This window comes from Saccostrea cucullata, unplaced genomic scaffold (assembly GCF_032062105.1).
Source record: "Saccostrea cucullata isolate Sc308-1 unplaced genomic scaffold, CSIRO_AGI_Scuc_v1 ctg2958, whole genome shotgun sequence".
Lineage (NCBI taxonomy): Eukaryota > Metazoa > Mollusca > Bivalvia > Ostreida > Ostreidae > Saccostrea > Saccostrea cuccullata.
The window spans coordinates 39,304-62,769 of record NW_026934943.1 but is presented as its reverse complement, the minus strand read 5'-3'; the positions used below and the strand labels follow the sequence as shown (position 1 = coordinate 62,769).

Sequence of the window (23,466 nt, the reverse complement as noted above, 5' to 3'; positions counted from 1 at the left end):
GAACAGTAATTGATATCCTAAAAATCTACACACACTAGAAATATGTAAACGGGGCATAAAGCACAGACGGAGATATGTTACACATGTCAGGCGGCATTCTTTTTAAAACTTTATTTCAGTTGAAATAACAAATATAACACTGTGATAGTATTGGTCTTATTCTACAGTGAATGTTTCAAACCAAATACTGAAGGAGAGTGAAGATAAAAGAAAAGAATTTCTAATGGAACTCGTAAGAGTAAGGGAGACTGTACATCATAGAGGAAGATCACAGGACAGTTTAGATCACGTGACGTGGCTCTGGAGACACCGGAGAGAGGCGAGACCTGACATCGTGAGATCCTGTATAGGTCTACATCCACACTGGGACATTTACATCATCGACAACAAAGCTTACAGAAAACTAAGTATGTAGTCATTTAGAAACATAGATTCCCTGAAATGAACATTTTATACGAGAGCCGTTCAAAAATTACGCGGACTTGTTGCACAGAAAAAAATATTTGACGACATAATGCGGCAAAATGACACACATAATATAAAACAATCTTTACTTATATGGTCTTTAAAATTTCATATCAAAATGTTGTCCATTGGTATTAATTTTGAGTGATTTTTCAGGATATATTATTAAGTCACGGAGCAGCAAAATCTTCGACGTCACAGGCATTATAAAAAAAATATGTGATTAAGTTTTCATTTGCTCAACATTTTCCCAAGAGTACCTGTACGGTTTGAGTTACCTTCTACTAAACATACAAACAACATTTCTTGTCAAGCTTAAAACTTTTAAACAAGTAAAGACTATTTTTTTTGTTTTAAAACCAAAAACTGCAGGAATATATCAGATATAGTGCGATATTAGTGACTCTCATTCACGTTCATTACAGTCCGGATAAAGTTTTAGTCGATAATCTTCTTCCCGTCCTCCTGTATAGCCTCTTTACAGAGGTCTTACGGTCTATCATTTCAATTTGCTATTTGTGGACGCATGTCACGAATACCCTAGTTTACTACATGTTTTATTATGCATATTTTTTTTCTATGTTGGCGATATCTCGAGGATTACAGATAATTTAACAAAATGTGGTGCGCCGTCAATTCAGGAGAAGTCATTTTCACAGTCGTTTTCACGGTAATCGCATCAGAGAAAAATCACTATATTTCTGTAAGTACTTCAAATATCACGCCAGAAAATCTAAATAAATAATAATAGAACAATTTAAAGATACATTTGAGAAATTTGTCCAAAAATATCGCGAATTATAGAAAATAGATGAGTTTAATTTTGGATTCCGCATGCTTTTGCTTCAAATTTTTTGTCGTGCTCCGCACCTCTCCATCAGCGATATCAACATACCGATAATTTTAGAGGATTTTTTTTTTAAAATATAGATATTTTGCCCAAAATTTATTGGAATCTTAAAGATACATATTTCTATTAAATTTCATAACTATATGACCACTGTAAGAGTAAATAATAGCACAGTCCGCGTAATTTTTGAACGGCCCTCGTATGTACCCGTTCCTTTGTTCGGTTTACATATGTAGTCATGTTTGTCAGTCTTTCTTGTGGATTGATTTTTCGTTAAAAACTATGCTAGTAAAATATCAACACTTTGTTTGAATTTTTAGGTTTATCTCGTCTATACCTCATATTCTCTTCATTTTCCTTGCAATAGTCATCTACGTAAGTGCTGTATCTTACCCTGAACAAGGGCACCGCTAAGCGGAGCATCCCTTCGCGACAGTAACTTCAATGGTAATGGCAATGTATCATAAGAGATAAATTCTCTCAAGGGACGTTAAACATGTAAAAAAAATTTAGAAGAATAATAGAATCATTCATTACTACGAGTGTGGGATAGTGAAATTCCACCGAGGGGACAAGATTCACAGTCTAGGACGAGGCTTTGCCGAGTCCTAGACCGTGAATCTTGGCCCCGAGGTGGAATTTCACTATTCCCACACGAGTATGTAATGAATGATTATTTTTCTCGCATTATTTTATCCAAAACTAGGGCTAATTGTAACGGGAACCGTTACAGATGTTCCCCAAACGCTCCCCAACTCCCTTTTGTGGCATATTCTCTGTACGCTTCATTATGTCACAGGTGGTGAAAAGTCAAGTCTCAACCGGGACTCGAACCCAGGGCCTCTGGCGTACCGTGCCAGCGCTCTAACCAACTGAGCTATTGAGACCCGATATATTGACTGACTTTCACGCACCTGTGAACCCGGTGACATATTCCCCCTCTTTGTAGAAATTCGTCCTCGAATTCTACGAGTTAAGGAAATGCTGTGAGGCATGTTCCAAGGAAATAGTGGGTTTTGTACGTTGGGCGCCAAATGTCACAGGTGGTGAAAAGTCAAGTCTCAACCGGGACTCGAACCCAGGGCCTCTGGCGTACCGTGCCAGCGCTCTAACCAACTGAGCTATTGAGACCCGATATATTGACTGACTTTCACGCACCTGTGAACCCGGTGACAATTAAATAAGACAAACACGATGCATTTTAGACTTTAACATTATTTACCCAGAAGTATATCAAGTTTATTCAAATTTCAGCATTGCACGCATGCGCATTTGAATGCATGTGCGTAATGACCATATCATCTTGTCTAAACTATTCGTATATTTTAATATACTAAATATTACAACATTTATTCCATACGTATTTAAAAATATGTTTAATCCAGTGTATTTGTAATTTTACTCATTTCACGTGCACGCACGTGCATGCATGTGCATCATGATTATACACTATTGTAGGAGCCCATAATGTCTATCTATGTTCTGAATCCCATGCTTTTGGGTTGAAAAATAAGGTAATTAGAGCCATTTAAAGTTTCAGCCAATCAAATTGCAGCGGACGTGCATGCGCGTGATTTCATGAAAATTATTATATATCATATTGTAGGACATCCAAAAGCATGCCTATGATTTAAATTTCAAAGCATTTCTTCAAAAAACAATAAAGATATTGAAAATTTTGTTTCAGCCAATCAGAGCAAAGCGCACGTCCATGCACGTGCATGCATGTGCATGATGACCATACCCTTTTGTAGGAGTCCATAATGTCTATCTATGTTCTGAATCCCATCCTGTTTGGTTTAAAAACAAGGGAGTTATCGCTATTTAAAGTTTTAGCCAATCAGATTGCAGCGCACGTGCATGCGCGTGCTTTCATGACAATTGTTATATATCATTTTGTAGGACATCCTAAAGTATGCCTATGTTTTAAATTTCAAAGCATTTCGTCAAAAAACAGAAAAGATATTGAGATTTTTGTTTCAGCCAATCAGAGTGAAGCGCACGTGCATGCGAATGAGTTCGTGCTAATTTGACAGTGTCACATTATCTACACTATTAATATATCAATATATAATGAGTTTCAAGTCAATTCATTAAAAAATGTAAAAGTTATAGCTATATTAAGTATATCATTCATTTCACTCATATCACGCGCACGCACGTGCACGCGTATGCGCGCAAAATGACCTTCGTTCCGCACACCTACACTACACACCCATTAACCCTAAAAAGGTTTTAGGTCAGTTGGGTGAACAGTTTCTGAGAACACTTCCGGACAAAAAAGTACCGGAGAACAAATAAGAAAAAAAAGAATAATAATAATAACTAGTGCTAATTGTAACGGGGACCGTTACAGATGTTCCCCAAACGCTCCCCAACTCCCTTTTGGTGCCATATTCCCTATAAGCTTCATTAAATAAGACAAACTCTATGCATTTGAGACTTTAACAACGTTTACCCAGAAGTGTACCAATTTCATTTAAGTTTTAGCCTGTGCACATGTGAATGCACGTGCGTAATGACCATATAATCTTGTCTTCACAATCTATAGATTTTCATATACTAAATATCAAAGTATTTAATCCAAAAGTATTAAAAAATACGCTAATTCAAGTGTATTTTTGATTTTACTCATTTCACGTGCACGCACGTGCTCACATGAGCATGGCGACCATACGTTCTTGTAGAAGTCTATTACATCTATCTATGTTCTAAATCCCACCCCGTTTAGTTGAAAACCAAGGGAGTTATAGCTGTTCAAAATTTCAGCCAATCAGATTGCAGCGCACGTACATGCACGTGTATGCATGTGCATGGTGACCATGTCTTCTTGTAGAAATCCATTATATCTATCTATATTCCAAATCCCATCCTGTTTGGTTGAAAACCAAGGGAGTAATAGCTATTTAAAGCATAAGCCAATCAGATTGCAGCGCACGTGCATGCACGCGTTTTCATGATAATTACTATATATCTTATTGTAGGATATCCTAATACATGCCTATATTTAAAATTTCAAAGGATTTCGTCAAAAAACAAGAAAGATATTGAGACTTTAGTTTCAGCCAATCAGAGCGAAGCGCACGTGCATGCGCGTGAGATCTTGTTTTTTTGACCATGTCATCTTGTCTATGCTTCTAATATATACTTTTAATATGAGTTTTAAAGCATATCATCAATAATTTAAATAGTTACGTCTGTATCAATTAAATTGAACATTTCTCGTGTTGCACGTGCGAGCTCTTGCAAGCACACGTGCATGCACATGCTTTCATGATATTTCTTTTATTACGGGCTGTAGATCTCCCTTATGTATGACTATATTCAAAATTTCAAATGATTTTATCAAAAAACAAGAAAGATATTGAGACTTTAGTTTCAGCCAATCAGAGCGAAGCGCACGTGCTTGCACGTGCGATCTTGCTATTTTGACCATGTCATCTTGTGCATACTACTCATATATCCTTACATTATGAGTTTCAAAACATTTCGTCTAAAAATAGAAAAGTTACGGTTATATCCATTATATATTGGTCATTTTAAGTTTTGCACGTGCGCGCTCTTGCAAGCACGTGCGCGCAAAATGACCTTGATTCCGCAAATCTACATAACATGCATACTTACCCTAAAAAGGTTTCCCCTTAATCGGATGTGTACTTTACAAGATCATTCGCGGACAAAATTTTCCCGAGAAGAAAAATAATAATAATAATAATAAGAAACAGAGTAAAAACAATATGTTCCCCAACTTCGTTTGGGGAACATAATAATAAGAAACCGAGTAAACACAATATGTTCCCAAACTCCGTTTGGGGAACATAATAACGGCCTGTCAATGACGTCGCCATGATGGGGCTAAAAAAATATTTTTAATTTTCCATCTAATTAAAAATCTGAATACACCATCGGAGAGAACGTACCTGAAAATGGTTTACACGTAGTGTAAACTGATAAAATAATTTTCAGTCCATGTAAATTAATCAGAAAGATAAAAACTGGGAATAAAAAACTTATCCATCCGACAGCATAAAAGAAGAATCATTCCGCGATCTAGAAATAGTGCCATTAAAAAAGTGAAAATACGACAATATTTTGAGTGAAAATAAGTTTAGATTACTTAGTTAAATGACAACAGTTTAATCATGTGTTATATTTTTTTTTACATTGTTACAATTTCTTTATATAATGACGGAATGTTTACGTTCTCGTTCGTGGCGTAGTAATACACAGTGTAAGACAGAAAAATCTCACACTGCTGTCTCACACCGGACAAGTCAATCTTACACTGGTGATTATGCGAGAATGTATTTTGTTTAATGTCCCTCCCAGGAATTTTTTGCTCATATTCTTATAATAGGAACTGACGACCATTGAGCAGTGAGGAATCTTTTTGAGCCAGCATCTATTGGGACATGGGCCCTTGGTTCACGCGGTCTCATTCAAAAGACTAGTCTTCCCCTCCCAAAAAATGAAATGTAATGAAAAATAACAATATATACATCGAGAGGTTAATTGAACTTGTGGATTGTATTGACAGCTTTTAGGAATAACGTGCATCCCAAATTCCCAGACACTTGTTGGAATTCGGTAATGAAACAGCCACCTTCATCAAATTCTTTTAATCTGGTTCCTGCAGACTCGGCACGCCTTTTAAACTTAAAAACTGGCTTTAATACTGGTTCTCTGGCGGAAATTATTATTGTCAACTCGTACATAAAATGTCAGGGTTTTGAGACAGAAAAAACGCAATATCTGAAGAAGTATTTCATCTATGAACTTGAAAATGAATAGGCTTCATGTTTTTATACTGCCATACAAGTTTGTAAACGCTGAGATTGGTTAATGCAAAGGTTCTCTGCCAATCTTTCCCACAAATAATTATTTTAAACTCGTTCATAAAATGTCAGGGTTTCGAGGCAGTAAAAACGCGATATCTGAAGTAATATATCATAAATGAACTTGAAAATGATTATGTTTCGTCCTTTTATACTGCCACACACGTATATTAACGCTGGGAATGGTTAATGCAAAGGTTTTCTGTCAATCTTGTCCACAAGGTGTAACTAACACACTAACACAGAAACAAACTAACACACATACATGCACATTCGCGATGCTATATCCCCTCCGCAACTAGTTGCGCAAGGGGATAATTCAAGAAATCTTTAACCAAGAAAGGACTCTATTATACAACGTATATATAAAATATATTGATCTTAACCATATATCTAATTATAATTATTGGGATGACTTAAATAAATTGTACACACCAGTTCCAGAAATGAACAAGCTAATATTTAGAGAGTGTGTGTCCCCCATTAAGAAAAAAATAAAGCTTGCATGGATGTAGATGTGTCGAAAGGGGGATAAGAATGGCAGGCCGAGCCATAGTGAGTTGTAGTATAAAATTTCGTCGTAAATGCATAAAAGCTTGTAGAGCTATCGCTCGGAAATGGGGTTTTACCACACAAATACAAAGAATTATAAATATACGCTCTTGACCTTTCAGCTTCTGATCCCAAATCACTATAGACTTCTTTCTGAGGCAATAGGGAGTTGCTGTATAAATTTTATTTGCAACAGCTCAAATACTTATTGAAATAACGTGCAGAAACGAAAGTGTTACAGGGAGAAAAATGCAGCCGGTGTAACGACGAAAAATGCCCCCCCCCCCCCCCTTCAGAATATTGACTTGAGGTAGTAAGTGTAAGTGTATAGTTATGATATGTAATGGTGCCTCTTTAATAATAATAATTATTATAATTATAATGCTTTATTTAAAGAAGGTAACCCGATTAGTACAAAATACTATTCTTCCCCGGGGCCTTCTACAATTCAAATTCAAACGATGTACATAAAATGGTACAATCAAACATTATATACAATGTACATAATCAAAGTACTGAAAATACTGATGGGAGTTGAATATTAAATTAATTCGATGTATGATTGATTGATTGATTGATTGTATATTGTTTAACGTCCCTCTCGAGAAGTTTTGACTATGATGGATATGCCACCACTTGCCGGTACCCATTGAGCAGAGAGGGATCCTTTTCGAGCCAGCACCTACTGCGACCTGGGACCTTTCTTTTATACGGTCTCATCCGAAGGACCGGTCTTCAAGTCCTTCGATGGGATTCGAACCCGAATTTGATGTATGTAACCTTGCCCATTTTTCACGTTATACTTATATTAATGCTTCTCGATTGAGGTATGTGAAAAGCAAATGCATAAGAGGATTTCGTGATCCTATAGAGTCAAAGCGGTATGGTTTGTTCTACTGTAAATCACTTTTTATTCACGAGAACATTATTTTCGCGTAACTTAGCGAGACAGCGTGATCGCAAAAATTTCTTTCTCGCGTATATATAAGTATACTCTTTACAATTTTATTGAACAATAACCACAATTCGTGAAAATTTTTGTCATGCTAATAAATAGTTGCATGTAATGGCCATCTCGCAAAAATAAGGTGTCGCAAAAATTTAGTGACCTGCAGTAATTTGAAAACAACTTGAATGATATGCGAAATCTTGTTAGACTAACCGTTTTTCTCACAGATTTCGTCCTTATCTTAGATGAAGGTATGGAACTTGTACTTTCAGTATCTAAGATAAAAGATGTTTAAGATGAAAATAACATTCAAGACAAATTTGAGAGAAAATGAGTAACGCACCCAGTGGGGAAAATGCAATTATTTTAATTTGGTTATGGGGAAATACTAATATGGATACATGTTGACATGACTTGATAAAAATATCATCAAACGATAACGTCGTCACAATCAATTCATGAATAAAGTGGACAGCAGTTCTCGATATAATGAAATTTAATTGTAGTAAAATCACAAATATAATCTAAATTGGTGATGAAAAAATTAATGGAGCTTTACTTTGAAGATATTTCACAGATATAGATTTGGTTTCACAATCTTCATCTTGTAAAGTAGGAAAAGACTGACCTAAATATTCAAGCCCATACCAACCATGTATCCGCGATAGTATAATGTCTAAGTGTAGGGTTAATCTATCCAATTCAGAAATTACATTTAGTACAGCAAAATTAGTTGCAGATTTATACACACAGGGTTTTGAATTTTAAAAAAAAAATGTTGACTTTTTTTCACAGATTGAGCAGGAGTAAATTCTGAACAAAAGTTTAATAGCTATAGGTTAAAACCCCAAAAGTATACTTTCATTTACTATCATTCCGGACACAAAAGTAAAAGGCAAGAAGTTATATTAATCCATACAGTAGGTCACTTCTGCAGCAGTGGGGAGATCTTATCTAAAGCTTTACGCATATTAGAGATTCGCAAGCACACAATGCCCACTGAGTTATCAATCAGCCTGAGTCAAGGTAAACACATACACATGTATTCTAAACAAAACAGCTAGTCTAGACATGAAGTTTTGTTCTCTGTATTCCATCTGACTTTAAATTTTATAGTACATGTGATTACTTAGCCCATTGTTTTATTGTCTAAATATACTGTAGCAAAATTTTTTTCTGTTTTGTTAAATAATCACCAGAATACCATGTTTTCTCATCATATTGCAGACGCTTTGTTCGGAGGTAATTTCAGGTCTTAAAATTAGAATACATGCACAATGTATGAATAAATATCGGAATCGGTATGATTATCAAGGTAAAAAATGCTTAAGAGGAAATTAAAACGACAGACTTATATTTATAAAGTTGAATGCAGAGTGATTGTGGACAATTGTCAAGAATTATAATTTCTTAATAGTAAGTTGAATGGGGAACTATCTTCTTACTCGCAATGCTCATTTTCCTTGGCGGCTGTTTGTCAGTTGCACTTCCTGTCCTGGACCACTGCCTAATGATCGTTGATATAATCAACTCCCAAAAATGAAAAGCTCATTTTATAACTTCATATATAATCGGATGTAGTGTACAAATAAGTCAATATACAAAGTCTAAAAGACTTAGTTAATAACAATAACAAGGACATCTATAATAATAAAAATCACAGACGTTGGCTAATTATAACTCATTCAAAATTGTGAATTTAATGGCCTCTGGTTTAAAACATGAGTTTGGGAATTATCAATTAGTACCTATTCTTCCTATTTTTCTCAAACACGTTTCAAAAATTTGTAAATTGACTTTCCAGCCGTCATTTACAATTGCATCCTTAATTTCCCTAACCCACGTATTTGTAGTAAAAACGTAGTAGACCATCATGCTTTTCGGCTTATTCACGAGATTCGACCATTGTTTTCTGTGCGCATGCGAGACCACGTGATCATGAATATTTCAATAAGAGGCGATTTAATATCCGACTAGGATTTAATATTCGACAATTTTTTCAAAATAATATTTCATTACTTTTAAAAGTGATGGAGTAGAATTGTCTTATTTGCAGAAAGTACCCCCTCCTTTTGAATCGCGCTCATTTACACTTTCAGAGGAAATGAACGGGTTAACTCTTTATACCTATGTCATCTACGATAATTTATCTACACATCCACATATGGCTTGCTTGTCTTTGTTTCCCTTAATTCCCGTAAACAGCGTCAAAACTCTACTCGCAGAGTGGAAAAGTCGAACTAAACCATAGAACGATATATGCTAATCTCGGGCAAAGAGAAAAATTAAAGAATGTTTGGGTTAAAAAAATCAGTTTCAGATTTTAAATATTACATCGGATAAATAAAATTTCAAAGTGTCTTATTTTATAATAACACTAGATTGCTTTTTCGATGTAATTTTAGAAACAGATTTTTAGCCAATCAAATTCGAGGTCTAATTGTTTGCCCGAGACTATATTACCGTAAATCTGGAAATTTTTACGTCGATTTATTTTTGCGAATTTGGGTCAAAAAGCTGTTGATTAATTTTTACGCTTCAAATTTTTGCGAATTGTCAATGGTGCTAAAAATAAAAATCACTGAAGATTTTCCTATCAGGTTATTTTTCAAATAATATGCCCAGTAAGAATACCACCAATATACTCGCAACGTGAAAAGAAATTGCAAAATCGCTTTAAAACAATTTTGATAAAAATACAAAAGGATTTGCACTGAAAATAATTTCTAAATCAATTATAAAAAACATTTTAATTTTGAAGATGTGTACGCCTTTTAACCTAAAGTATAATCCAAATGAAGAAAAAATATAACTAATTTTCTCAACGTTTGTTTTTTTTTTTTTCTCACCTAAAAAACGTTTACATTTGGAACTTTCTAGTAAATGCACCGAGTTTGAGTTATCGCCCGTGTTGATACACGGTTAGATAAAATGACAGGTCTCTCTTTATTGGCAAATTAATTGATGAAAATAATTAAAAAGGGACATACCGCCTCAGTGCTTGTCAAATCATCGGATGATATTGCATATAATAAGGGCAATTTACACGCATGGGTAATTAACTTGTAGTTATATAGTAGACTAGTGTAAACATGTTCCTTTTAAAAATGACCGGTGCTTACCGACGCCTATTCAATGAGTTTTAAAAAAAAAAAAGACACGAGTTCTCAGAAAAAATTCTTGACATGTTGATTTATTTTTAAGAAAAATATTTTTGCCAATGCAATGCACGCGCAAATTTGCTAAAAAATTATCTACAGTAAAAATTTCCAGATTTACGGTATACGATTCTATGGTTGAGTTTCACTTTCCACTCGGCGAGCAGAGTTTTGACGCTGATTACGGAGATAAAAGAAAATAAAGACAAGCATGCCAGATATGGTTGTGTAGATAAATTATCGTAGAAGACATAGGTATAAACAGTTTACACTTGCATTTCCCCTGAAAGTGTAAATGAGCTCGATTCTAAGGGAGGGGGTACTCGGTGTAAATAGGAGTAAGATACCTTGTGTTATTATCATACTATGGGTCAAAGATTTATTACAGAAACAAGTGCCAGTGTACAACATATATATCTTTAAATCGTCCTTATTTTTATGAGAAGTTTGAATCTTCATTTATAGAAAACCAAATATTTTTTTTGTAAGCTAGCGCCCCTTTTCGCGCCAGTTTTAAAAGTTGGGACCAAAAACGTTAAACTTTTGAAAAAAATAGAACTTTATTTTTTTTATTTTTGCAAATTATTTATCTAGGGTATAATCAAAGAGATTTATGGTCAATTGTTGAAACTTTTTTGACACCAGCTAGAAAATAACCTTTTTTTTAAAATTAAAATGACAACTGTGGAAACTTACTGTATAAAACGTATAAACGTTTCTATGAATGCGCGTATCCTTGATCGTGTAGCCTTTAGTTAGAACATTTAAAGATTGTTTCCTTTTATTTGTTTTATAGTTTAATTATTATTAATGTAAGGTATTGAATAGCCTTGATTTCGTTATCTAAGCTTAAAAGCTTTCAGAAATAACGTTTCAAAGCATAAGGCAGCTTGATATAACCCCATACACCTGCCTAACAAAAATTTTCCTACCAACAACAATTGTTTTTGCATTAAAAATGACAAGGAGCCATTATTCTACAGGGGTCATTTTTCTACAATGCACACGGAGAAAAACGACCCAAAGGCCACTATTTCTACACAAAAGTAGGTCAATTTTCTACGTAAAAAATTGACCAGGGGGTTAAATTTCTATGTAGAAAAGTTCTACTGGGTCACTTTTCGTCGTTACACCGGACGGACAGACCGACAGGCAAACCGAATGTACATTGTAATATCCCTTGTATCCTTAAAGCAGAGGGTTAAAATGCAAGAAGCATTCTTTCTTGCGGTAAAGGGGAGAGGTTAAAGTTTAGATTAAATCTCGATAATTTTTTTTTACATACGGGAGAATTTTGAAGGTCTCAAAATCCATCACATTTGTACATGTAGTAAAGTCGGTTAACTTTTATTCTTTGTTATTTCGTTCTTTTTCAACCCTTAAATTGATATACACTGTAATATTGATCCTTTCAATCATTATAATTGAAATTTTAATTGAAATTGAATTAATATACAATTGGGTAAATGTTTTATCTGATCTTATCCTGATTCTGATTACTATTGACTGATTAAATCTGAAGTGCGAAGAATGTTATCATACGTGTTGGACTTTATCTAAAAAGCAAAGACCGAGATTTATTTCCCATAGAGTATGAAGTATATGGAGATTACGAACAGTATTCAATATCAAAGTCTATAAATATAATACAAAATAGGAGCATTAATTGCAAACACGGATATTAAAAAAAAAAACATATAAGAGGTGGGATTAGATTCTATGGAGGAGTGAACATCCCTTGCCGACAGGTCACACCCGCCGTTTTTCCTTGTCATGATCGGGAAATAACGGTAAAAATCCTAAGTCAATTCAAGGTATAAGAAATGAACTAGCAGTTAGTATGAAAACGGCAGTCGGCATTTAACTCAATGACAACTTGCTTTCAGATTTATTGTTTTTGTTTTAAAATGACGTGTATATGAACATTCCCATGGGAAATAAAAAAAATGAATTAAAAAAAAAATAAAAGACATACTAATATTAATATTTCGATTTTTTTTTTCATCAATCAAAGGAGGATAAAGCGCGTTTTACAATGTACCAATGGTCGAAAGCGTGGACTCTCCATTCGCCCTTTTTTTCAAGACAGAACTTTTTACTATAGTAAATGATTCTTGAAAGTCTGTTTGCGCCCTCCCCCTTACTCTTTTGTTGCATTATAGGGTAGTGACGGAAAAAGTAGTGAAAAAGGTTATGCTTCGAAAAAAAAAAAAATGGCGTCTTCCGGTGAGGACGCTCATGATTCGCCTCCGTGTGATATTCTTGAACTACAGAACTGTGGAGCCAGCCTCCTGCCTGTAAGTAGTCAAAATCCAGAGTTTAGTTGTGTACTGTCAGATAATCAGATTGAACCCAACTTCAATTTTGCGTATTGTCCTCAAAACTCTGATTTTGTGAAAGCAGTAACTAGCGGCTTATGTGGCAATATGAGTGATACTCACGCCACCTTGGAATCTACAATAATGACTTGCCAAAACGATTTTGCATCTTTTGATCTCGAACTTCAAAATCTTCCCAGGGACTTATATGTTCAAAAACTTCTTGAGATCACATCGAACAGCGAACAGCTTATTATAGAATACAGATATGCACTACTTGTGAAAGCAAAAAATACCAAGGGGTGCCCAACGGATAAACTTATCACCAGAAAAACAACCAAAAGTAACACTAGTTCAACCAAGTATGCTAGAGATTGTTTTGCCCTCTATATGCTCTGTAATGGCGATAGTTCATACATATCCGATGTGTTTGATAAATCTAAGCAAGATCAACCTAGCGAACGTCCGACGCAAGCGTTCATCGAACTACGATCGCTTACTCAATCGTTAATGCAGAGAGTGACCGAACTTGAGAAAGCACAGTCCTCATATGTCAAGACCATAGAGTCTCTCATAAAGTCAGTCAATCAGTTGAAATCAGAAAATGAAGCGCTTTCCAACATAACCGACAAAATACAATCAGATTTTGTCTCACATGCAACTGGATGTGAAACTTCTCGCAAAAATACCAAAGCACATTTGAAAAAACTCGACGGTCTTGACTTTATTGAATATCAAGCTGTGAACAAGAAAATGAACGAAGAAATATCAAGAGTATCCAAAGTGTGTGTTAATTTACAAAAACAAATTTCTAACACAAAAACACAAAAATCATATGGTTCAGCTATTTCCCCGCAGAGGACCCCTACTTCAGCCGAGGTGGAATTTAAAGGGACTTCACACCTGAGCGAACAAGCTAACTGTTCCTATACAGACAACACTGATTGTTCCATTGTCCGCCCACCCACACACGTCGATAATATACCTGGCCTGTCTGCAGCGATCAGACAAAATACACAAGAGTTAGCCGACCACTCACACAAAAACGACCCCGTGGTTAGCAAAAATACTAGTTGTAGCAAAACTGCATATGCCGCAAATCAGTACACGCCTTTAGTTAAGAAGGTAGTGCACGTCAATTCTTGTCAAAACAAGAGTAACACCATGCCTGACTCACTTTCTATGTCGTCTAAGAGTGTTCGATCATCTGATCAACCTCTTAACAATGCAAATTCGGCAAACCAACAGTATAGTTACAAAGTGGCTGCAAGTTACTCGACAACGGATGCTACAGCGCCTAATAAAACCTCACCTGAAATGTCTCCGCCCAACGAGGATGATAATGACATCTTTGAAGGTGTAACGTACAAGCGCAATGCCAGATACTACATATCAGGAATCGGTAACAGATCAACGCAACCAGGCATGCTTAACTTCCTCAAACGTAAAGGAATATCTGTCTCACACTGTGTGTTTTTTAAACCGAAATACCCTGGGTCTCGTCGCAATGCAAAAATTAATGTAGCTCTGTCTGATGCCCAAATCGTGGAAGCACCTGGATTTTGGCCGCACGGAATCTCCTGTCGATTGTGGATGAGTGAAAAGGAGTGGGAATCAAAGATAGCGCAAAGCAGGCCTACTGAAAATGGTACCTCAGAGGAAGAAGATTGGGGGACCGAACACTCCTGAATCACTCGTTCTGCAATACAAAAAGTATTTTTTATATCATTAAAATGTCTAACTCCATAAATATCTTGACCTCGAATGTCCGTGGTGTCATATCGTCGTCACTTTGTTTATCAGAACTCTTAGTAAAATCAAAGTGTGACATTGCAATAATAACAGAGCATAAATTAAAATCAAGCTGTGACAATTATCTGGACTCCATATGTTCAGACTATTGTAGTCTCACACGTATAGAAAAATCCACTAACGAAACTCTATCCGACAATTGTCGCTTTCTGGGCAAGGGTGGAGTAAGTATAATGTACAAGAAAGGTATCCAGTTCTCAGTTGTCGAAATCACTGACATTAGCTCTACTCGCTCAAGCGGTACAATCGAAAGTCGTTGTTTATTTTTGGTGTATATCTTCCGTCAGATAGCAATATACAATCTTATGTTGATGAGATAAACTTACTTGAAGCAATATATAACCTCTACTCTTCATATGGTGATGTGCTTATTGGGGGCGATTTCAATGCCAGTCTTTATACCAAAGACTACTCGCACTGTAATTTGCAGAAATCAAAAATCATGAAAGACTTTACCACTCGAAACAACCTGGCATGCCCAAACATAGACTTAAAAACAAGTGGATCAAACTACACGTTTAACACGACACGAACTACATTAGACTACTGTAGATCACTTAATTTTCGCGATACCTTATTTTCGCGAGATAGCCATTGACTCTTTATAAGCGAGACAAAATTTTCACGAATTGTGGTCATTGCTCTATATAATCTTAAGGAATTCTTTTATGCGCGAGAATAAAATTTTCGCGAGCATACCGTCTCGCGTAATTACGCGAAAATAAAGTTCTCGCGAATAAAATGTGATTTACAGTACATAATATGCAGTAAAACTCTGTGGAATTATGCCGTAAACTATCATGTCTATGAAGAGGGTTCTTTCAGTTCTACTTCCGACCATCTGCCAATCTGCATGGAACTACAAACTGACATCAAAACACATGTTCTATGCAAACCATCTGCCTCGCTTCCAGCCTGGCATAAAGCCAAACCAGATCAAATTAAGGAATACGAAAAATATATCCATAATCATGCAAACTTCCAAAACATAAGTCTGAAATGTATAGATGATCTGGACAAGTTCTGCACAGAGTTAAACTCTGTGCTACATTCTGCTTCATCACTTACTATCCCCACGGCAAAGTACAAACCCTTCTTGAGGCCAGAGTGGACTCCCAAAGTAAAAGAGTTACACGACACAGAGCGCCAAATGCGAAGGATGTGGATAAATGAAGGTCGCCCTCGAGGAATGACACACGACTCTTACAAAAAATACAAACATGCGAAACGAAACTTCCGGAACGAACTCAACGACGAACATGATCGTTACATGTCAAGTGTTTTTAAGGACATAGATGAATCATCAGAGTGCGATGTTCGCCTTTTCTGGAAGTTAATCAGACGACTGAAACCACGTTCTTCTCGCACTTACCCTGTTATTGAATACAATGACGAACAGTTTGACGACCCTCCTGGCGTATCTCTCGCATTTGTAAAGCATTTCTCAGATATTTATAATGCCAAAGAAAATACAAATTATTGTTTAGACTTTCTCACTTCAATTGAAAACCGTTATAGCGAACTCGAACGCATATCGAGATCAACAAATGATAGTTTCCCAGGAGGTCCCGCGACCGTTACGGAAATACAGAACATTATTCTTAATCTCAAGCGCAGAAAAGCCCCTGGTCTTGATCTCACTCAAAACGAACATCTAATCCATGGCGGTATACAAGTAGCTAGATGCATTGCCCAACTCTTCAATGCAATTCTGGAAGTCGGATATGTTCCATCCTGTTGGAAAAAAGACCTGATTGTTCCCATCTATAAAGGCAACAACAAACCTCGAAAATCTCCCGATAGTTACCGACCAATTGCTCTCCTCCCCTGTGCGTTTAAAGTTTTTGAAAAATTTATCCTCACCAGAATACAGTCAAACTTATTACCATCAATATCTTTCCCATGCTCTCAGCAACAAGGCTTCCAAGAAAAACTTGGGTGTCTAACAGCTTCCTTCAATCTACAAGAAACTATCCATCACAATATTGAACAAAACAGCTCTGTTTATGTTGCCTTTTTAGATACACAGAAAGCTTTCGATACGGTATGGAGGCACGGTCTCATGTACAAACTTCACGAACTCGGGATATCGGGCACAATGTGGTCTTTGATAAATGACTGTCACTCCAACACACAATTTTCCGTTGTAGTAAACCAGACCAGCTCCAAGTGGTTTCGAGTATCCCAAGGCGTTCGACAGGGAGGCGTACTTTCGACTTTCCTTTATCTCGTATTCATTGATGGTTTACTATCAGAAATTCAAAATCTTAGCAAGAACATAGAAGTCTTTAATGTTCAAAGCTCAAACCCAACCCTAGCAGATGACATCTGTGTCATTGCTCTCACACCTCTTGAGCTTCAAAGAGTTCTGGATAACATATTCCAATACTCAATACGCTGGCGATTTACATTTAACACCGCAAAATCCAACGTTCTCCTCTTCCACCAAAAGCGCTTAAATCCTGCTGACACTTTAAGCTTGCGTCTTGGCAATGAACGCATTGAATTTTCCAACTCATACAATCATCTTGGAATTCTTCTAAGCTCCAACTTTGATCCTGGCGAAAGAACATCAAACGCTTGCAGGAAAGGACGGCAAGCATATTTCGCTCTTAAAGTTTCCGAACAGCTCAACCCCATAACAGTGGCCAAAATGTACAAAAAAATTGTCTTACCATCAGTTCTCTACGGAAGTGAATTATGGTGCGATCTTCGGACAAAAGACATAAGAACACTCAACGCATTCCAACATTTCGTTGTTAAACATGTTATGGGACTGCCCCATCATACAAGATCAGACATGTGCGAAAGCCTTCTAGGTCTCCTTCCAATTACAGCAGAGATTGACATTAAGAAGTTGCAATTCTTTGGTCGTCTCTGTGAACTCAACACAACTTACCTCACCAAGCGTATATTCATCATCCGCCTGTTCTCCTACCTCTTCAACGCTAGTACTAAACATTATGGGTTTATTCAGGACATAATTCCCATACTCCTGAAATACAACTTATACCACGTGTTAACTGGTTATCTCGAAAGTGGATTCTTCCCCAACAAGTCTCAGTGGAAATCTTCAGTGAAATCTTCTGTCATCTCCTTTCACTCTGCCTCTAGGCGCAACCGAATGCTTGTCGACCCCGACTTTGCTAGATTCAACGTTCTCTGCGCAAGCAAACCACCTGAGCATCTGTGGATCATCCCAAAAAATATCCATGAAATTGTTTTATGTAAATTCATTGTCAAGCTATGGACCCTTTTAGATGTACTGCCGGAAACATGCTGCCTCTGCGCAAAATCTTTCACAAATGTGTTCGAGCACATTACTACGGTTTGCCCCGAAACATCTCTGTTTCGCGACGCCTGGTGGGAAACTGTGATTGAGGATTACGACATCTCACTAGGCGCCGAACTCTCAGGACTCCATGGAAACGAATTATACTTGTTTCTGCTCGGTGCCAGATGTCTAACACCCGTACTTTCCGACCGTGATGCACCAGAACTCCATATTCTTAACTTTCGCTTTATAAGAGATGTGGCTGCGGTGTATCAAAGAAAGATAACATACTTGTAAATGGATACTTCTAACCCCTGTGCATTAACTTTATTTTTTTGCAAACATATAAGACAATTTCTTCTTTTTCAAATTTAATTTTGCATTAATGTAAATAATAAGCACTTATATGATGTTATATTTTTGTTCTTTCACTATGTGTTCTTATATGTTCATGAATCTCCAATGGGAGGAAATAAAGAAAGAATGAATGAATGGTATACGATTCTATGGTTGAGTTTCACTTTCCACTCGGCGAGCAGAGTTTTGACGCTGATTACGGAGATAAAAGAAAATAAAGACAAGCATGCCAGATATGATTGTGGAGATAAATTATCGTAGAAGACATAGATATAAACAGTTTACACTTGCATTTCCCCTGAAAGTGTAAATGAGCTCGATTCTAAGGGAGGGGGTACTCGGTGTAAATCGGAGTAAGATACCTTGTGTTATTATCATACTATGGGTCAAAGATTTATTACAGAAACAAGTGCCAGTGTACAACATATATATCTTTAAATCGTCCTTATTTTTATGAGAAGTTTGAATCTTCATTTATAGAAAACCAAATATTTTTTTTGTAAGCTAGCGCCCCTTTTCGCGCCAGTTTTAAAAGTTGGGACCAAAAACGTTAAACTTTTGAAAAAAATAGAACTTTATTTTTTTTATTTTTGCAAATTATTTATCTAGGGTATAATCAAAGAGATTTATGGTCAATTGTTGAAACTTTTTTGACACCAGCTAGAAAATAACCTTTTTTTTTAAATTAAAATGACAACTGTGGAAACTTACTGTATAAAACGTATAAACGTTTCTATGAATGCGCGTATCCTTGATCGTATAGCCTTTAGTTAGAACATTTAAAGATTGTTTCCTTTTATTTGTTTTATAGTTTAATTATTATTAATGTAAGGTATTGAATAGCTTTGATTTCGTTATCTAAGCTTAAAAGCTTTCAGAAATAACGTTTCAAAGCATAAGGCAGCTTGATATAACCCCATACACCTGCCTAACAAAAATTTTCCTACCAGCAACAATTGTTTTTGCATTAAAAATGACAAGGAGCCATTATTCTACAGGGGTCATTTTTCTACAATGCACACGGAGAAAAACGACACAAAGGCCACTATTTCTACACAAAAGTAGGTCAATTTTCTACGTAAAAAATTGACCAGGGGGTTAAATTTCTATGTAGAAAAGTTCTACTGGGTCACTTTTCGTCGTTACACCGGACGGACAGACCGACAGGCAAACCGAATGTACATTGTAATATCCCTTGTATCCTTAAAGCAGAGGGTTAAAATGCAAGAAGCATTCTTTCTTGCGGTAAAGGGGAGAGGTTAAAGTTTAGATTAAATCTCGATAATTTTTTTTTACATACGGGAGAATTTTGAAGGTCTCAAAATCCATCACATTTGTACATGTAGTAAAGTCGGTTAACTTTTATTCTTTGTTATTTCGTTCTTTTTCAACCCTTAAATTGATATACACTGTAATATTGATCCTTTCAATCATTATAATTGAAATTTTAATTGAAATTGAATTAATATACAATTGGGTAAATGTTTTATCTGATCTTATCCTGATTCTGATTACTATTGACTGATTAAATCTGAAGTGCGAAGAATGTTATCATACGTGTTGGACTTTATCTAAAAAGCAAAGACCGAGATTTATTTCCCATAGAGTATGAAGTATATGGAGATTACGAACAGTATTCAATATCAAAGTCTATAAATATAATACAAAATAGGAGCATTAATTGCAAACACGGATATTAAAAAAAAAACATAAGAGGTGGGATTAGATTCTATGGAGGAGTGAACATCCCTTGCCGACAGGTCACACCCGCCGTTTTTCCTTGTCATGATCGGGAAATAACGGTAAAAATCCTAAGTCAATTCAAGGTATAAGAAATGAACTAGCAGTTAGTATGAAAACGGCAGTCGGCATTTAACTCAATGACAACTTGCTTTCAGATTTATTGTTTTTGTTTTAAAATGACGTGTATATGAACATTCCCATGGGAAATAAAAAAAATGAATTAAAAAAAAAATAAAAGACATACTAATATTAATATTTCGATTTTTTTTTTCATCAATCAAAGGAGGATAAAGCGCGTTTTACAATGTACCAATGGTCGAAAGCGTGGACTCTCCATTCGCCCTTTTTTCAAGACAGAACTTTTTACTATAGTAAATGATTCTTGAAAGTCTGTTTGCGCCCTCCCCCTTACTTTTGTTGCATTATAGGGTAGTGACGGAAAAAGTAGTGAAAAAGGTTATGCTTCGAAAGAAGAGGAACCTCCACCAACCCCCCACCCCCCATTTACGATATAGGATTTTCAAGTATCGACACGTTTCCTTTTTTTTTTACTTGTGAAGTTTTTTAAGGTATGTTTTTTTCTCTGGCTGCCCACTTTGAATATTTACTACGTCACTGAAATAAATATATAGATATGGACTCAATGTAGGTCAATGTGCATTTATAATGACCCAGGATGACAGATATTGAACGAAGTTACATGGAGTATATCGACCAATGAATCCATATGAATCCATATTTATTATATTATACATATGTATAAATAATAATTTTCCAAATTTATTAGTACATTGTATATCTTCCTAATGATTAGAGAGATGGTGTTTATTATGAATAAGTTGAGTATAAACGTTTCAGAATGTATTGAATGTTTCTCAGGGGAAATTGTTTTGGTAATAAATTTCATCCCATAGCATAATAACAACGCAATGTATCTATCTCTAGATATATTGATTTTACAGAGGAAACAGAGGACCTCCTGCCCAAGATTTAGAATCGCACTTATTTACACTTGCAAAAAAATGCACTGACAAAATACATGTATTTACATCTATGTCTTCTACCATAATTTTCTATAGAATCGTACATGGCATGCTTGTTTTTATTTACTTTTGTCTCCGTAATAACGTAAACAGCATCAAAATTCTACCCGCCGATTGGAAAAGTCGACCAAAAAATGCTATATGCTAAGTACTCCTGGAAAATGCTAAACAGATATCTTTGTTAATTGTTTTGTATTCTCACCTTCAGAGTTCTTCATTATATCTTTTAAATTTTCCTCGCTAAAGACTTGCAAACTTGCGATCTGCCATGTTTGACTAAAGCAAAAGTGAAAACGAGGCATTATTCGCTTTCAGCGGTCGTTATTAAAATATAATTATGTATCATAATTTCGTATTGACTAATCAGATAACCGGATTTCACAAAGTTATATAATATTATCATAAAATAAGAAGTTATATGATACTTTTCAAATGATTACAGGAAATTAAAATCAAGGAATAAGGATAAATTGCGGATTCTTTTAAGAGAAATGACAAGGAAATATGCATAATGTACATTTTCTTAATAATTACAGGTAAATATCACAAATACACACCGGAAGTCAGAAGTCTGTTGTACTGTACATTGTTGGTTGATGGATATACCTTGAATACCAGGGAAGATTCCTACAAGAACATGCTTTTCAAGCTCAGGGTTAGATACTTTAAAGAGGAAGAAATTACAAATGAAATAAGTACAGCAGATCTCCCTGAAGGAATCATGCAAGTAAAAGACAATAAAATTACCTTTAAATCAGACGACATCCGGCATGACGTCATGTACGCCTTTGTTACGGAATGTCTGGTGGTGGACAGTGATCTGGAGTTTTTCCTAAACACAGCATCGGGTCACGTGATTACAGAATACTGTCGGTCCTGGAATTATGAGAAAAGTGAGGGAGAGAGATGTCTGTATGTACCAAAGAATCCGGAGATGTTGGATCCCTTTATAAAGAGACTACAACTTGACATCATCAAATACTGCTATATATCAGACAGAGAAATTCGTGAAAAGATCAGAAATCAATGTGAGTATATTGATACAGCTGCACATATTGTCTTTACTGATATCATGTAATAATACTATAACCAAGGTATTTGAATATATGTCACATACGTATGTACAGATACACCATTATAATTATGCACATCCACGTTAAGATCAATTTATACATGACTACTGCATTTAAGAATACTAACAGTAATATTATCTTACGAGGACATGCATTTTAATTTCTCAAAACTTACATGTATGATATTAAGTTTGTTTGTCTACCTTTTACCTTAAGTATTATTATTATATTGATAAAATGTTCTTAAAATTTTTACTTTCATTCCTCTATTTGTCATTCATTTGTCGTTGATCATTTTAATAAACAGTAACGCCGAATCGAAGATTTATGGTTCAGAAAAAAATCAACTGTAAAGTTGTTGAATTTCCATATTTTAATGAAGTTTAAACTAAGTCGATATACTATGATCAATAATTTTCATAGGTACATGTATGTGAAGAACGTTAAAATTCACAGACAATAATATTGTTGATTTAAATATCTTTTTACAGACTCAATTGTTTGATATTCGTTTGAAAACAAACATGCATATGAGCATGCGTATTTAAATCTAAAACATTGCCTTGAAAGTAGATAAAATTCTGTTCATGTATTACATCGTACCTTTCAATACCATAATAGATAGATAAACGTTCGATTCTTTCTGCATATCAAAAATGTACAGCCGTCAAAATATGGTCTTTTTTCTTTTTCATTATTCTTTTGTTAGGTAATTTTAAATGATTAAAATACTGGTTTTATTTATCAATTGATAGTGAAGATTCCTCCAGAAATACTAGAGTGGGACCAAGAGGCCAGAGAGCGGTATGTGGAGTACGGTAAGAGAGGAACACAGACAGTCCACCACGCCCGGGGGATGATTGTAGGATGTGCTGGGGCGGGGAAAACCACGCTACTTAAACGTCTACTTGGTTGTAGTGAAAAAGAGATTAAAAAAGTTAAATCTACTAAGGGATTGGAGGTGCATGAGGAAATTTTTAAGATTGACGATGACACAAAGAGACTCAAAGGTAAATAATAAATATTAAGATATCGAA

The 23,466-nt window shown here is 35.5% G+C and overlaps 1 protein-coding gene and 2 non-coding genes across 3 annotated transcripts; 1 reads left to right on the top strand and 2 right to left on the bottom strand.

Annotated features, from left to right (window-relative positions):
- Positions 1-167: 167 nt before the first annotated feature.
- On the top strand, positions 168-23,447 carry LOC134241572 (uncharacterized; the record flags this gene model as incomplete). Its single annotated transcript, XM_062723610.1, has 3 exons — positions 168-407; positions 21,893-22,384; positions 23,185-23,447. Coding segments are annotated over 3 exons (995 nt in total), but the record flags the coding sequence as incomplete, so codon positions are not given.
- On the bottom strand, positions 2,129-2,202 carry Trnat-ggu (transfer RNA threonine (anticodon GGU)). The gene has a single exon. It is a non-coding gene; the product is annotated as a tRNA-Thr (tRNA).
- Positions 2,373-2,446, bottom strand: Trnat-ggu (transfer RNA threonine (anticodon GGU)). Its single transcript has one exon. It is a non-coding gene; the product is annotated as a tRNA-Thr (tRNA).
- Positions 23,448-23,466: the final 19 nt, after the last annotated feature.